The 13,189-nt window shown below is 42.7% G+C and overlaps 1 protein-coding gene across 1 annotated transcript in view; it reads right to left on the bottom strand.

Annotated features, from left to right (window-relative positions):
- Window positions 1-13,189, bottom strand: part of cacnb2b (calcium channel, voltage-dependent, beta 2b) — a 104,955-nt gene that overhangs the window by 62,513 nt on the left and 29,253 nt on the right. The window contains exons 2-3 of the mRNA XM_041896894.1: window positions 1,821-1,883; window positions 74-196 (exon numbers count right to left, since the gene is read on the bottom strand). Coding sequence (XP_041752828.1) covers window positions 74-196; window positions 1,821-1,883 — 186 coding nt within the window. The remainder of the gene's footprint in view (window positions 1-73; window positions 197-1,820; window positions 1,884-13,189) is intronic.

Below are 13,189 nucleotides of genomic sequence, written 5' to 3' on the forward strand. Positions count from 1 at the left end.
GATGCACCCCCACCCCCATCCCCATAACCATCATCACTATCATAGAGTTAGGGGTTAAGGGTTACACTCTGACCTCTTTGACATGTAAAAAGTCTCTGGCCTCAAAGGTGACAGCCTGGCCTGGTACTGGGATGTTGTCATCATCAGCCGGTATGTAATAGAAGTTACACCGCACAGCAAACGCCACAGGCTTGTACTGGTAAAACAGAGAAGACAACAGACGCACTAGTAACAGGGAAGACAACTGACTTGTACTGGTAACAGAGAAGACAACCGACTTGTACTGTTAACAGAGAAGACAACCGACTTGTATTGGTAAGACAAAGACAACAGACTTGCACTGGTAACAGAAGACCACAGACTTGTACTGGTAACATAAGACAACAGACTTGTACTGGTAACAGAGAAGACAACAGACTTGTACTGGTAACAGAGAAGACAACAGACTTGTTCTGGTAACAGGGAAGACAAAATACTTGTACTGGTAACAGAAGACAACAGACTTGTACTGGTAACAGAAGACAACAGACTTGTACTGGTAACAGAGAAGACAACAGACTTGTACTGGTAACAGAGAAGACAACCGACTTGTACTGCTAACTGAGAAGACAACCGACTTGTACTGGTAAGACAGAGAAGACAACAGACTTGTACTGGTAAGACAAAGACAACAGACTTGCACTTGTAACAGAAGACCACAGACTTGTACTGGTAACAGAAGACCACAGACTTGTACTGGTAACAGGGAAGACAACAGACTTGTACTGGTAACAGAGACGACAACAGACTTGTACTGGTAACATGGAAGACAACAGACTTGTACTGGTAACAGGGAAGACAACAGACTTGTACTGGTAACAGAAGACAACATACTTGTATTGGTAACAGAAGACAACAGACTTGTACTGGTAACAGAAGACAACAGACTTGTACTGGTAACAGAAAAGACAACAGACTTGTACTGGTAACAGAGAAGACAACAGACTTGTACTGGTAACAGGGAAGACAACAGACTTGTACTGGTAACAGAAGACAACAGACTTGTACTGGTAACAGAAGACAACAGACTTGTACTGGTAACATAGAAGAGAGAACATGGGAAGGCAGCCTGGTCTCTGGGTAGACTTAACATAGTAAAGGTAAATCAGGTATATTCAAGTTAGTATGATATGTTACGTTTGATATGTTACATAAGATATAACTTTACTTAAGGAAAAGTGAAAGAAAGGTGGTTGGTTGGGGTGGATGGGTGGGCATATAAGGTGAACATCTAGCAACCCAAAGGTTGCGTGTTCAATCTCATCATGGACAACTTTAGCATTTCGCTAATTTAGCTAATAACTTTTCAACTACTTACACATTTTTAGCTACTTTCCAAGTACTTAGCATGTTAGCTAACCCTTCCCCTAACCTTAACCCTTTTAGCTAACCCTTCCCCTAACCTTAACCCTTTTAGCTAACCCTTCCCCTAACCTTAACCCTTTAACCTAACTCCTAAACTTAACCCTAACTCCTAGCCTAGCTAATGTTTGCCAGATAGCTAACATTAGCCACCTAGCAAATGTTAGACTAAACAAATTGGAATTCGAAACATATCATACATTTTGCAAATACGTAACATATTGTAGATTTTACAATTCATAATATATCATACGAAATGGATGATGGATATCCACAAATCAATAAATAGGATACCAAATGTAACATTTCATCTAAATTGAGTGACTCAGATTTACGTACAGAATAATACGAAATGCTCCGAGACCAAGTAAGGAAGGAGATCGGAAGCAAGGGATAGAGGTAGTTAGATTGGGGCCTACCTTGGCCTTCTCCAACTGGACCTGGGCATTCCTCTCCTCATGACCATCTAAGTCCCTCAGGGTCTGGAGAGAGAGAGAGAGAGAGAGAGAGCGAGAGGGAGTCAGAGTTATACTTAGACTTGGGATGTTTTAGTTTGTTATTTGTATTTATTATGGATCCCCATTAGCTGCTGCCAGGGCAGCGGCTACTCTTCCTGGGGTCCAGCAAAATTAAGGCAGTTATACATTTGAAAAACATTACAATATATTCATAACAGACTTCACAACATATTAAGGCCTCTACTCTACTACCACATACAGTGGGGAGAACAAGTATTTGATACACTGCCGATTTTGCAGGTTTTCCTACTTACAAAGCATGTAGAGGTCTGTAATTTGTATCATAGGTACACTTCAATTGTGAGAGACGGAATCTAAAACAAAAATCCAGAAAATCACATTGTATGATTTTTAAGTAATTAATTTGCATTTTATTGCATGACATACAGTGGGGGAAAAAAGTATTTAGTCAGCCACCAATTGTGCAAGTTCTCCCACTTAAAAAGATGAGAGAGGCCTGTAATTTTCATCATAGGTACACGTCAACTATGACAGACAAATTGAGAAAAAAATTCAAGAAAATCACATTGTAGGATTTTTATGAATTTATTTGCAAATTATGGTGGAAAATAATATTTGGTCACCTACAAACAAGCAAGATTTCTGGCTCTCACAGACCTGTAACTTCTTCTTTAAGAGGCTCCTCTGTCCTCCACTCGTTACCTGTATTAATGGCACCTGTTTGAACTTGTTATCAGTATAAAAGACACCTGTCCACAACCTCAAACAGTCACACTCCAAACTCCACTATGGCCAAGACCAAAGAGCTGTCAAAGGATACCAGAAACAAAATTGTAGACCTGCACCAGGCTGGGAAGACTGAATCTGCAATAGGTAAGCAGCTTGGTTTGAAGAAATCAACTGTGGGAGCAATTGTTAGGAAATGGAAGACATACAAGACCACTGATAATCTCCCTCGATCTGGGGCTCCACGCAAGATCTCACCCCGTGGGGTCAAAATGATCACAATAACAGTGAGCAAAAATCCCAGAACCACACGGGGGGACCTAGTGAATGACCTGCAGAGAGCTGGGACCAAAGTAACAAAGCCTACCATCAGTAACACACTACGCCGCCAGGGACTCAAATCCTGCAGTGCCAGACGTGTCCCCCTGCTTAAGCCAGTACATGTCCAGGCCCGTCTAAAGTTTGCTAGAGTGCATTTGGATGATCCAGAAGAGGATTGGGAGAATGTCATATGGTCAGATGAAACCAAAATAGAACTTTTTGGTAAAAACTCAACTCGTCGTGTTTGAAGGACAAAGAATGCTGAGTTGCATCCAAAGAACACCATACCTACTGTAAAGTATGGGGGTGGAAACATCATGCTTTGGGGCTGTTTTTCTGCAAAGGGATCAGGACGACTGATCCGTGTAAAGGAAAGAATGAATGGGGCCATGTATCGTGAGATTTTGAGTGAAAACCTCCTTCTATCAGCAAGGGCATTGAAGATGAAACGTGGCTGGGTCTTTCAGCATGACAATGATCCCAAACACACCGCCCGGGCAACGAAGGAATGGCTTCGTAAGAAGCATTTCAAGGTCCTGGAGTGGCCTAGCCAGTCTCCAGATCTCAACCCCATAGAAAATCTTTGGAGGGAGTTGAAAGTCCGTGTTGCCCAGCGACAGCCCCAAAACATCACTGCTCTAGAGGAGATCTGCATGGAGGAATGGGCCAAAATACCAGCAACAGTGTGTGAAAACCTTGTGAAGACTTACAGAAAACGTTTGACCAATGTCATTGCCAACAAAGTGTATGTAACAAAGTATTGAGAAACTTTTGTTATTGACCAAATACTTATTTTCCACCATAATTTGCAAATAAATTCATTAAAATTCCTACAATGTGATTTTCTGGAGAAAAAAAATCTCATTTTGTCTGTCATAGTTGACGTGTACCTATGATGAAAATTACAGGCCTCTCTCATCTTTTTAAGTGGGAGAACTTGCACAATTGGTGGCTGACTAAATACTTTTTCCCCCACTGTAAGTATTTGATCACCTACCAACCAGCAAGAATTCCAGCTCTCACAGACCTGTTAGTTTTTCTTTAAGAAGCCCTCCTGTTCTCCACTCATTACCTGTATCAACTGCACCTGTTTGAACTCGTTACCTGTATAAAAGACACCTGTCCACACACTCAATCAAACAGACTCCAACCTCTCCACAATGGCCAAGACCAGAGATCTGTGTAAGAACATCAGGGATAAAATTGTAGACCTGCACAAGGCTGGGATGGGCTACAGGACAATAGGCAAGCAGCTTGGTGAGAAGGCAACAACTGTTGGCGCAATTATTAGAAAATGGAAGAAGTTCAAGATGACGGTCAATCACCCTTGGTCTGGGGCTCCATGCAAGATCTCACCTCGTGGGGCATCAATGATCATGAGGAAGGTGAGGGATCAGCCCAGAACTACACAGCAGGACCTGGTCAATGACCTGAAGAGAGCTGGGACCACAGTCTCAAAGAAAACCATTAGTAACACACTATGCCGTCATGGATTAAAATCCTGCAGCGCACGCATGGTCCCACTGCTCAAGCCAGAGCATGTTCAGACCCGTCTGAAGTTTGCCAATGACCATCTGGATGATCCAGAGGAGGAATGGGAGAAGGTCATTTGGTCTAAACTCCACTCACCGTGTTTGGGGGAAGAAGAAGGATGAGTACAACCCCAAGAACACCATCCCAACCGTGAAGCATGGAGGTGGAAACATCATTCTTTGGGGATACTTTTGTGCAAAGGGGACAGGACGACTGCACCATATTGAGGGGAGGATGGATGGGCCATGTATCGCGAGATCTTGGCCAACAACCTCCTTCCCTCAGTAAGAGCATTGAAGATGGGTCGTGGCTGGGTCTTCCAGCATGACAACGACCCGAAACACACAGCCGGGGCAACTAAGGAGTGGCTCCGTAAGAAGCATCTCAAGGTCCTGGAGTGGCCTAGCCAGTCTCCAGACCGGAACCCAATAGAAAATATTTGGAGGGAGCTGAAAGTCCGTATTGCCCAGCGACAGCCGCGAAACCTGAAGGATCTGGAGAAGGTCTGTATGGAGGGGTGGGCCAAAATCCCTGCTGCAATGTGTGCAAACCTGGTCAAGACCTACAGGAAACGTATGATCTCTGTAATTGCAAACAAAGGTTTCTGTACCAAATATTAAGTTCTGCTTTTCTGATGTATCAAATACTTATGTCATGCAATAAAATGCAAATTAATTACTTAAAAATCATATAATGTGATTTTCTGGATTTTTGTTTTAGATTCCGTCTCTCACAGTTGAAGTGTACCTATGATATAAATTACAAACCTCTACATGCTTTGTAAGTAGGAAAACCTGCAAAATCGGCAGTGTATCAAATACTTGTTCACCCCACGGTATCTATAACACAAAATCCATGTGCACATGTGTGTATAGTGCGTATGTTATCGTGTGTTTGTATGCATGTTTTTATGTTTGTGTTGTGTCACAGTCCCCGCTGTTCCATAATGTGGATATTTTTATCTGTTTTTTAAATCTGATTCTACTGCTGGCATGAGTTACTTGATGTGGAATAGAGTTCCATGTAGTCATGGCTCTATGTAGTACTGTGCGCCTCCCATAGTCTGTTATTGACTTGGGGACTGTGAAGAGACCTCCGGTGGCATAACTTGTGGGGTATGCATGGGTGTCCGAGCTGTGTGCCAGTAGTTCAAACAAACAGTTTGGTGCATTCAACATGTCAATACCTCTCACAAACACAAGTAGTGATGAAGTCAATCTCTCCTCCACTTTGAGCCAGGAGAGATTTGCATGCATATTATTAATATTAGATCTCTGTGTACATCCAAGGGCCAGCCGTGCTGCCCTGTTCTGAGCCAATTGCAATTTTCCCTCTTTGTGGCACCTGACCACACGACTGAACAGTAGTCCTGGTGCGACAACACTAGGGCCTGTAGGACCTGCCATGTTGATAGTGCTGTTAAGAATGCAGAGCTGCACTTTATTATGGACAGACTTCTCCCCATCCTAGCTACTGTTGTATCAATATATTTTGACCATGACAGTTTACAATCCAGGGTTATTCCAAGCAATTTAGTCTCCTCAACTTGCTCAATTTCCACATTATTCATTACAAGATTTGTTTGAGGTTTAGGGTTTAGTAAATGATTTGTCCTAAATACAATGCTTTTAGTTTTTGAAATATTTAGGACTAACTTATTCCTTGCCATCCATTCTGAAACTAACTGCAGCTGTTTGTTAAATGTTGCTGTCATTTCAGTCGATGTGGTTGCTGACGTATATAGTGTTGAGTTTTTATTTTTTTATTTTTTTATTTAACCTTTATTTAACCAGGTAAGCCAGTTGAGAACAAGTTCTCATTTACAACTGCGACCTGGCCAAGATAAAGCAAAGCAGTGCGATAAAAACAACAACACAGAGTTACATATGGGGTAAACAAAACAAAGTAAAAAATACAACAGAAAATATACACTGCTCAAAAAAATAAAGGGAACACTAAAATAACACATCCTAGATCTGAATGAATGAAATAATCTTATGAAATACTTTTTTCTTTACATAGTTGAATGTGCTGACAACAAAATCACACAAAAGTATCAATGGAAATCAAATGTATCAACCCATGGAGGTCTGGATTTGGAGTCACCCTCAAAATTAAAGTGGAAAACCACACTACAGGCTGATCCAACTTTGATGTAATGTCCTTAAAACAAGTCAACATGAGGCTCAGTAGTGTGTGTGGCCTCCACGTGCCTGTATGACCTCCCTACAACGCCTGGGCATGCTCCTGATGAGGTGGCGGATGGTCTCCTGAGGGATCTCCTCCCAGACCTGGACTAAAGCATCCGCCAACTCCTGGACAGTCTGTGGTGCAACGTGGTGTTGGTGGATGGAGCGAGACATGATGTCCCAGATGTGCTCAATTGGATTCAGGTCTGGGGAACGGGCGGGCCAGTCCATAGCATCAATGCCTTCCTCTTGCAGGAACTGCTGACACACTCCAGCCACATGAGGTCTAGCATTGTCTTGCATTAGGAGGAACCCAGGGCCAACCGCACCAGCATATGGTCTCACAAGGGGTCTGAGGATCTCATCTCGGTACCTAATGGCAGTCAGGCTACCTCTGGCGAGCACATGGAGGGCTGTGCGGCCCCCCAAAGAAATGCCGCCCCACACCATGACTGACCCACCGCCAAACCGGTCATGCTGGAGGATGTTGCAGGCAGCAGAACGTTCTCCACGGTGTCTCCAGACTCCAGACAGAATTTGCCAATCTTGGTGTTCTCTGGCAAATGCCAAACGTCCTGCACGGTGTTGGGCTGTAAGCACAACCCCCACCTGTGGACGTCGGGCCCTCATACCACCGTTTGAGCAGACACATGCACATTTGTGGCCTGCTGGAGGTCATTTTGCAGGGCTGTGGCAGTGCTCCTCCTGCTCCTCCTTGCACAAAGGCGGAGGTAGCAGTCCTGCTGCTGGGTTGTTGCCCTCCTACGGCCTCCTCCACATCTCCTGATGTACTGGCCTGTCTCCTGGTAGCGCCTCCATGCTCTGGACACTACGCTGACAGACACAGCAAACCTTCTTGCCACAGCTCGCATTGATGTGCCATCCTGGATGAGCTGTACTACCTGAGCCACTTGTGTGGGTTGTAGACTCTGTCTCATGTTACCACTAGAGTGCATCAAAAGTGGCCAAAACATCAGCCAGGAAGCATAGGAACTGAGAAGTGGTCTGTGGTCACCACCTGCAAAACCAGTCCTTTATTGGGGGTGTCTTGCTAATTGCCTATAATTTCCACCTGTTGTCTATTCCATTTGCACAACAGCATGTGAAATGTATTGTCAATCAGTGTTGCTTCCTAAGTGGACAGTTTGATTTCACAGAAGTGTGATTGACTTGGAGTTACATTGTGTTGTTTAAGTGTTCGCTTAATTTTTTTGAGCAGTGTATATACAGTGTGTGCAAATGTAGCAAGTTATGGAGGTAAGGCAATAAATAGGCCATAGTGCAAAATAATTACAATTAGTATTAACACTGGAATGATAGATGTGCAAGAGATGGTGTGCAAATAGAGATACTCGGGTGCAAATGAGCAAAATAAATAACAATATGGGGATGAGGTAGTTGGGTGGGCTAAATTCAGATGGGCTGTGTACAGGTGCAGTGATCGGTAAGGTGCTCTGACAACTGATGCTTAAAGTTAGTGAGGGAGATAAGAGTCTCCAGCTTTAGAGATTTTTGCACTTCGTTCCAGTCATTGGCAGCAGAGAACTCGAAGGAATGGCGACCAAAGGAGGTGTTGGCTTTGGGGATGACCAGTGAGATATACCTGCTGGGACGCATACTACGGGTGGGTGTTGGTATGGTGACCAATGAGCTAAGATAAGGCGGGGATTTGTCTAGCAGTGATTTATAGATGGCCTGGAGCCAGTGGGTTTGGCGACGAATATGTAGTGAGGACCAGCCAACAAGAGCATACATGTCACAGTGGTGGGTTGTATATGGGGCTTTGGTGACAAAACGGATGGCACTGTGATAGACTACATCCAATTCGCTGAGTAGAGTGTCGGAGGCTATTTTGTAAATGACATGTTTGGCAGCATGAGTGAAGGAGGCTTTGTTGCGAAATAGGAAGCCGATTCTAGATTTAACTTTGGATTGGAGATGCTTAATGTGAGTCTGGAAGGAGAGTTTACGGTCTAACCAGACACCTAGGTATTTGTAGTTGTCCACATACTCTAGGTCAGACCCGCCGAGAGTAGTGATTCTAGTCGGGTGGGCGAGTGCCAGCAGCATTCGATTGAAGAGCATGCATTTAGTTTTACTAGTGTTTAAGAGCAGTTGGAGGCTACGGAAGGAGTGTTGTATGGCATTGAAGCTCGTTTGGAGGTTTTTTAACACAGTGTCCAATGAAGGGCCAGATGTATACAAAATGGTGTCGTCTGCGTAGAGGTGGATCTGAGAGTCACCAGCAGCAAGAGCGACATCATTGATATACACGGAGAAAAGAGTCGTCCCAAGAATTGAACCCTGTGGCACCCCCATAGAGACTGCCATAGGTCCAGACAACAGGCCCTCCGATTTGACACATTGAACTCTATCTGAGAAGTAGTTGGTGAACCAGGCGAGGCAGTCATTTGAGAAACCAAGGCTATTTAGTCTGCCAATAAGAATGCGGTGGTTGACAGAGTCGAAAGCCTTGGCCAGGTCGATGAAGACGGCTGCACAGTACTGTCTATTATCAATCGCGGTTATAATATCATTTAGGACCTTGAGCGTGGCTGAGGTGCACCCATGACCAGCTCGGAAACCGGATTGCATAGCGGAGAAGGTACGGTGTGAATCGAAATGGTCGTTAATCTGTTTGTTAACTTGGCTTTCAAAAACGTTCGAAAGGCAGGGCAGGATGAATATAGGTCTGTAACAGTTTGGATCTAGAGTGTCACCCCCTTTGAAGAGGGGTATGACGCGGCAGCTTTCCAATCTCTGGGGATCTCAGACATTACGAAAGAGAGGATGAACAGGCTAGTAATAGGGGTTGCGACAATTTCAGCAGCTAATTTTAGAAAGAAAGGGTCCAGATTGTCTAGCCCAGATGATTTGTAGGGGTCCAGATTTTGCAGCTCTTTTAGAACATCAGCTGTCTGAATTTGTGTGAAGGAGAAGCTGGGGGGGCATGGGCAAGTTGCAGCGGAGGGTGCAGAGCTGGTGGCCAGGGTAGTGGTAGCCAGGTGGAAAGCATGGCCAGCCGTAGCAAAATGCTTGTTGAAATTCTCGACTATGGCCTCTTTAGTTTGTAATGATGATGTGATGTAGAATTACACTTGGGCCTCTTTAGTTTGTAATGATGATGTGATGTAGAATTACACTTGGGCCTCTTTAGTTTGTAATGATTATGCATATTTAGACTTGGTCCGGTTTAGTTTGGAATGGTGATGTAGAATTAGACTTGAGGCCCTTTAATTTGCAATGATGTGATATAGAATTAGACTTGGTTTGCTTTAGTTTGGAATGGTGATGTAGAATTAGACTTGGTTTGCTTTAGTTTGGAATGGTGATGCAGAATTAGACTTGGGGCACTTTAATTTATAATGATGATGTGATGCAGAATTAGACTTGGGGCACTTTAATTTATAATGATGATGTGATGCAGAATTAGACTTGGGGCACTTTAATTTATAATGATGATGTGATGCAGAATTAGACTTGGGGCACTTTAATTTATAATGATGATGTGATGCAGAATTAGACTTGGGCCACTTTAATTTATAATGATGATGTGATGCAGAATTAGACTCGGGCCACTTTAATTTATAATGATGATGTGATGCAGAATTAGACTTGGGCCACTTTAGTTTGAAATTATGATGTATTGTAGAATTAGACTTGGGGCACTTTAATTTATAATGATGATGTGATGCAGAATTAGACTTGGGCCACTTTAATTTATAATGATGATGTGATGCAGAATTAGACTTGGGCAACTTTAGTTTGAAATTATGATGTATTGTAGAATTAGACTTGGGGCACTTTAATTTATAATGATGATGTGATGCAGAATTAGACTTGAGGCCCTTTAATTTGCAATGATGTGATATAGAATTAGACTTGGTTTGCTTTAGTTTGGAATGGTGATGTAGAATTAGACTTGGTTTGCTTTAGTTTGGAATGGTGATGCAGAATTAGACTTGGGGCACTTTAATTTATAATGATGATGTGATGCAGAATTAGACTTGGGGCACTTTAATTTATAATGATGATGTGACGCAGAATTAGACTTGGGGCACTTTAATTTATAATGATGATGTGATGCAGAATTAGACTTGGGGCACTTTAATTTATAATGATGATGTGATGCAGAATTAGACTTGGGCCACTTTAATTTATAATGATGATGTGATGCAGAATTAGACTTGGGCCACTTTAGTTTGAAATTATGATGTATTGTAGAATTAGACTTGGGGCACTTTAATTTATAATGATGATGTGATGCAGAATTAGACTTGGGCCACTTTAATTTATAATGATGATGTGATGCAGAATTAGACTTGGGCAACTTTAGTTTGAAATTATGATATATTGTAGAATTAGACTTGGGGCACTTTAATTTATAATGATGATGTGATGCAGAATTAGACTTGGGCCACTTTAATTTATAATGATGATGTGATGCAGAATTAGACTTGGGCCACTTTAGTTTGAAATTATGATGTATTGTAGAATTAGACTTGGGGCACTTTAATTTATAATGATGATGTGATGCAGAATTAGACTTGGGGCACTTTAATTTATAATGATGATGTGACGCAGAATTAGACTTGGGGCACTTTAATTTATAATGATGATGTGATGCAGAATTAGACTTGGGGCACTTTAATTTATAATGATGATGTGATGCAGAATTAGACTTGGGCCACTTTAATTTATAATGATGATGTGATGCAGAATTAGACTTGGGCCACTTTAATTTATAATGATGATGTGATGCAGAATTAGACTTGGGCCACTTTAGTTTGAAATTATGATGTATTGTAGAATTAGACTTGGGGCACTTTAATTTATAATGATGATGTGATGCAGAATTAGACTTGGGCCACTTTAATTTATAATGATGATGTGATGCAGAATTAGACTTGGGCAACTTTAGTTTGAAATTATGATATATTGTAGAATTAGACTTGGGGCACTTTAATTTATAATGATGATGTGATGCAGAATTAGACTTGAGGCCCTTTAATTTGCAATGATGTGAGATAGCTCCAAGATGGCGTAGCAGTACGGTCGCTTTTATTTTTCGTCCTGTGTAAATATCCCGTTTCTTGTTTTTTTGTCTATATTTCTAAATTTTTTACTTTCACTCTTTAACTAAATATACTCTCCTGCAACCCGCCTCACCCAACGTGGAAAGGATTCTATTATTTCTTTATAACTTTCATCAAGAACCGTAAGCTGAAACGTGTGTAGCCGCAATCTGAATTGGCTACCTGCTATTAGTTACCGTTAGCGTCTCCACCACTGTCCGTGGCCTACACTATCCACCAGCCAGCTCTAGCTAGCCTGGACAATTCGTCGGCCAGTCTGCACAGCGTGCTATCGACCCAGCGTGCTATCGACCCATAGCTTATTGGACTTTCTGCCGGAATCACTGGACCCTAGCGCCGGATCATCACAACCAGCTAGCTAGCTGCAACCTGTTGCTGGCTGATACCATTGCCATATAGCAAGCACCAGTTAGCCTTGAGCTAGCCTGCTAGCTCCCTGCTAGCTGTGCTGAAGCACCAATTTGAACTGCTCTCGGACTCACATATTGCTGTTCACTGGACCTTATGATCACTCAGCTGCACAGCTGATGCCTGCTGGACTGTTCCTTTACACGGTACTCTGTCCTGTTTTTTCTGTTTAGTCTTAGCCCAAACGTTATCGCTATTTCCAGTTGTGTCTTAGCTCTCTCTAATAACACGTGACTGCTTTATGCCTCTCTCCTATGTCAATTATGCCTTGCCTATTGCTGTTTGGGTTAGTTCTTATTATACAATTTCAATGTAGAACCCCTAGTCCCTCTCAAACTGTCTCATATAGTTCCTTTGTTCCCCCCATACACGCCGAGACCGGCTCAATCGATGCCTCCAATGATGCTATCTCTTTCATTGTTACCCAACACTTAGGATTACCTGAACTGTACTCATATCCTTCCATATCCTTTTCTGTACATAATGCCCTGAATCTTTTCTACAACGCCCGGAGAACTGCCCCCTTTATTCTATGTACCCAACGCACTAGAAGACCAGTTCTTAAAGCCTTTAGTCGTATCCTTATTCTACTCCTCCTCTGTTCCTCTGGTGATGTAGAGGCTAACCCAGGCCCTGCAGCCCCCCAGTATCACTCCTACTCCCCAGGAGCTATCATTTATTGACTTCTGTAACCGTAAAAGTCTTGGTTTTCTGCACATAAATATCAGAAGCCTCCTTCCTAAGTTTGAGTTATTCACTGCGTTAGCACACTCCGCCAACCCTGATGTTCTAGCAGTGTCTGAATCCTGGCTTAGGAAGGCCACCAAAAATTCTGAAATTTCCATCCCCAACTATAACATTTTCCGTCTAGATAGAACTGCCAAAGGGGGTGGAGTTGCAATCTACTGTAGAGATAGCCTGCAGAGCTCCATCATACTATCCAGGTCTGTGCCCAAACAGTTTGAGCTTTTAGTTCTAAAAATCCACCTTTCCAGAAATAAATCTCTCACTGTTGCCGCTTGCTACAGACCCCCTC

Source organism: Coregonus clupeaformis, chromosome 14 (assembly GCF_020615455.1).
Source record: "Coregonus clupeaformis isolate EN_2021a chromosome 14, ASM2061545v1, whole genome shotgun sequence".
NCBI lineage: Eukaryota > Metazoa > Chordata > Actinopteri > Salmoniformes > Salmonidae > Coregonus > Coregonus clupeaformis.